At 61.6% G+C, this 3,098-nt stretch overlaps 1 protein-coding gene and 3 non-coding genes across 4 annotated transcripts; 2 read left to right on the top strand and 2 right to left on the bottom strand.

Annotated features, from left to right (window-relative positions):
* The first annotated feature begins 31 nt into the window (after nt 1–31).
* Nucleotides 32–113, top strand: TRNAS-GCU. The gene has a single exon. It is a non-coding gene; the product is annotated as a tRNA-Ser (tRNA).
* A 1,032-nt stretch (nt 114–1,145) lies between these two features.
* Nucleotides 1,146–1,955, top strand: VMO1 (vitelline membrane outer layer 1 homolog (chicken)). Its single transcript, XM_010571253.1, has 3 exons — nt 1,146–1,220; nt 1,396–1,511; nt 1,742–1,955. Exons 1-3 carry the CDS (start codon nt 1,146–1,148, stop codon nt 1,953–1,955), a joined length of 405 nt encoding a protein of 134 aa, XP_010569555.1.
* Nucleotides 1,956–2,529: 574 nt separating this feature from the next.
* Nucleotides 2,530–2,603, bottom strand: TRNAT-AGU. Its single transcript has one exon. It is a non-coding gene; the product is annotated as a tRNA-Thr (tRNA).
* Nucleotides 2,604–2,885: 282 nt separating this feature from the next.
* On the bottom strand, nt 2,886–2,957 carry TRNAP-AGG. The gene has a single exon. It is a non-coding gene; the product is annotated as a tRNA-Pro (tRNA).
* Between the last annotated feature and the right edge of the window lie 141 nt (nt 2,958–3,098).

Raw genomic sequence — 3,098 nt, 5'->3', positions numbered from 1 at the left:
GAGGGGCGGGGCCGTGCGCGGCATGGGGCAGGACGAGGTGGCCGAGTGGTGAAGGCGATGGACTGCTAATCCATTGTGCTCTGCACGCGTGGGTTCGAATCCCACCCTCGTCGGGACTTTTGCTGCTGCGCGGGGGGGAGATGGGGACAGCCGGGGCTGGCGGGCCTGCGGCCGGGGTTGGCTCAAGCCCCTGCCTGGCACACGGGGACCCTGGGCTCGACTCCCAGCGGTGTCTGAGCCCCGGAGGGGGGCGGGGGGGGATGTAGTAGCAAGGACCTGGGCCACCATGGCGACTGCATCCTCCCAAGGGGAAGAGGTCAGCAGTCCCTCCGCAGTAGCGTTTGACTTTGGAAAGAGGATGGCAGGAGGAAACCAAAGAGCTCAGGCAGAAGAAATTGAAGCAGCATCTAAAAGGGCACCCAGGTCCTGGCATGGAGGTGGCTGGAAGTCTCTTATCCAAGACTCATGGAAGAAACCCACTCAGAAATCCTTAAAACAGCTATTACTGCAGAAAATGGCTCTTAAGAAATAAAACAATAACCCTCCAAAAGAGGAGAGCGCAACTGGAAAGCAAACTGGGACAAATGAAGCATGAAGCCATGATGAAATGGATACCTTGGGGAGAGAGGGCAGAGAAGACGGGAAGGGATTTGCATCAGAGGGGTCGGTGAACATGCCCATTCATTTTAACTGCAAAAAAGAAAGAAAGAGCAAAAGGCAGAGTGCAAATCCCATCTTGCACACGGTGGGAGCCTGGAGGGGGGAGAGGAAAGTGCCCTGGCCCCACACCACCCTGAGCCCCGGTTGGCACCGTGATGCCCAGTGGCTCCAGGCAAGCTGCCTGGAGAGGGACCCAAACAAAGACCTGGTGGATCAGCTCCCTGCACCCCACCTGGCAGGGGGATTAGCCCTCTCCTGCAGCTAATCCTGGCCATCTGACAGGCCTGGGCACCCTGGGAAGGTAACTGAGATGCTGCCAGGTCCCTCCTGCCAGCCCTGCTAGGCATAAAGGGCCCGGTGAGCTGGCTGCAGGTAGAGCAGCCATGCTGGGGGGACAGGTCCTGCTGCTGCTCGTGGGGCTCACAGGCACAGCACCGCAGGGGCAGGGGCAGGACCTGGGTGAGAGGGATACCTCGGTCACCGCCATGTCCAACAGGGGAGACTGGGCCTGGCTGGAGATGTGCCCCAAGGGCTTCTACACCAGTGGCGTCAGCTTCAAGGTGCAGCCTCTGCGCCGGTGCCCACGGCTGGTTGGGGGACCCTGCTCCCATGGGAACTCTGTTCCCTCACAGGTAGAACGCGTTGGGGGACTCTGCTCCCATGGGAACTCTGTTCCCTCACAGGTAGAACGCGTTGGGGGACTCTGCTCCCATGGGAACATCTGTTCCCTCACAGGTAGAGCCACCCCAGGGTGTGATGGAGGATGACACGGCACTCAACGGGATTTGGCTGCACTGCTCCCGCAGTGGGGACCCCAGTGGCGGCTACACAGCTGAGTCCCAGAGTGGCAGGTGAGCTCCTGGTGGTCCTTGTCCCCTCCCTGTGTCTGGAGAACCTCCTCCACAGCTGCCCCCAGCTCTGAAGGGCTTGCACTCTCTCCTCCTCCTGCACCTCCTGGCCTCAGCACTGACCATCTTCTCTCTTCCCCATCTAGTTGGGGCCACTGGTTGGAGGCCCGCTGGTGCACCCACTGAGGGCACCTAGTGGGCTTCGTGCTGTGAGTCCAGCCACCGCAGTGCAGGCTCCTGAGCAATGAAGTGGCCACCACCAGTGCCCACTTTGCCTGCTCTGATGGGCATGTCCTGGAGGGGCCAGGGTCTGCCTGGGGCCAGTGGGGTGGCTGGAGCCCCCGGTGCCCCCGCGTGGTGTGTGGCATCCAGACACAGCAGGATCCTGCATGGGGCCTGAAGAGGGATGACACGGCCCTGAATGATCTGCATCTCTTCTGCCCTTAACGAACACTGGCAACCCCCTGCAGGGCACCCAATGCCATGACCCAGCCCCACAGCAAAGCCTGTGCCCCGGGGTCCACTTTCCTAGGACCTCACATCCACTGGCAGATGCCTTAGCCCTGGTACCCTCAGGGGGCACCTTCCCCTCATCCCCATGGGCTCCATCATTGCGTATGTGCTGCTGCCAGCCCCCCAACACTTACCGTGGTTCTGAGAGATGCTCCCAAGTCCTTTCTGCCCCCACCCAGACTTCCAGATATTCCTCAGAATCTCCAGGACTGTCCCTGTCCTACCCTGAAATAAGCTTCTGGTAAGAGCATACTTCGTCGTTGGGAGAGGGCAAACCAGGGCAGCGGGGCAGAGAAGCAGGGAGCTGCAGCTGGCCCTGCCAGGGGACCGGGATGCAACCCCCAACTAAGGGGGTAACCGAGAAGTTGCAGCTGGACCCTCCTCAAAGGGCAAAAGGATGGGAGGCTGCGGGCAGTGGAGAAAATCCTCTAGTGTGTCCCCTGATCGGGGCAGAGATCCCCAGCTGTGCCCCCAGCTTGGGGCAGGGAGGAAAAAGAACCCCAGGGCCAGGCACCACTGGGAGTCGAACCCAGGATCTCCTGTTTACTAGACAGGCGCTTTAACCAGCTGAGCCATGGCGCCCACCTGCCCCACTGCCATGGGGTGCCCCACAGCCATGGGATGTGCCACAGCCACTGCCTCTGTCCCCATCCTGCTGCCACCCCAACACCAGGGTCACCTGTAAGACCAAAGGGCCTGGGCACAGGGTTGGGAATCCGGGGATGAGGGACAGTTCTGTGTGTCACGCTAAGCTCAAAGCCCTGGCAACTGCGGGGTGTTTCTGGGAGATAAAAGTCAACGGCGGGGTCCCAAATAAGCTCTGCACCAGCCAGGTGGGAGTGGGGTGGTGGGTGCGCAAAAGGAGGGCTCGTCCGGGAGTTGAACCCGGGACCTCTCGCACCCTAAGCGAGAATCATACCCCTAGACCAACGAGCCGGGGTGCACAGCTGGGACCCAGCCCCAATCCTGTCCCCCACGGCCTCGGGCACCGCACATGGCAACCGGTGCCCAGCGCAGGTGGGGGCTGCCCCGGGGCACTGCCCTCTCCCTCCCCTCTGCTCTCTGCCCATCGGCTCC

Source organism: Haliaeetus leucocephalus, unplaced genomic scaffold (assembly GCF_000737465.1).
Source record: "Haliaeetus leucocephalus isolate CR32 unplaced genomic scaffold, Haliaeetus_leucocephalus-4.0 Scaffold315, whole genome shotgun sequence".
NCBI classification, from domain to species: Eukaryota; Metazoa; Chordata; class Aves; order Accipitriformes; family Accipitridae; genus Haliaeetus; species Haliaeetus leucocephalus.
Note: the sequence above shows the minus strand (reverse complement) of the source record. Positions and strands in the feature narration are given on the sequence as shown.

Coding starts and splice junctions, on each gene's coding strand:
- VMO1 (XM_010571253.1), top strand. CDS start 1,146: ATGTCCAACAGGGGAGACTGGGCCTGGCTGGAGATGTGCCCCAAGGGC. Junction 1,221..1,395: donor CCAGTGGCGTCAGCTTCAAG/GTGCAGCCTCTG, acceptor GTTCCCTCACAG/GTAGAGCCACCCCAGGGTGT. Junction 1,512..1,741: donor GCTGAGTCCCAGAGTGGCAG/GTGAGCTCCTGG, acceptor ACCGCAGTGCAG/GCTCCTGAGCAATGAAGTGG.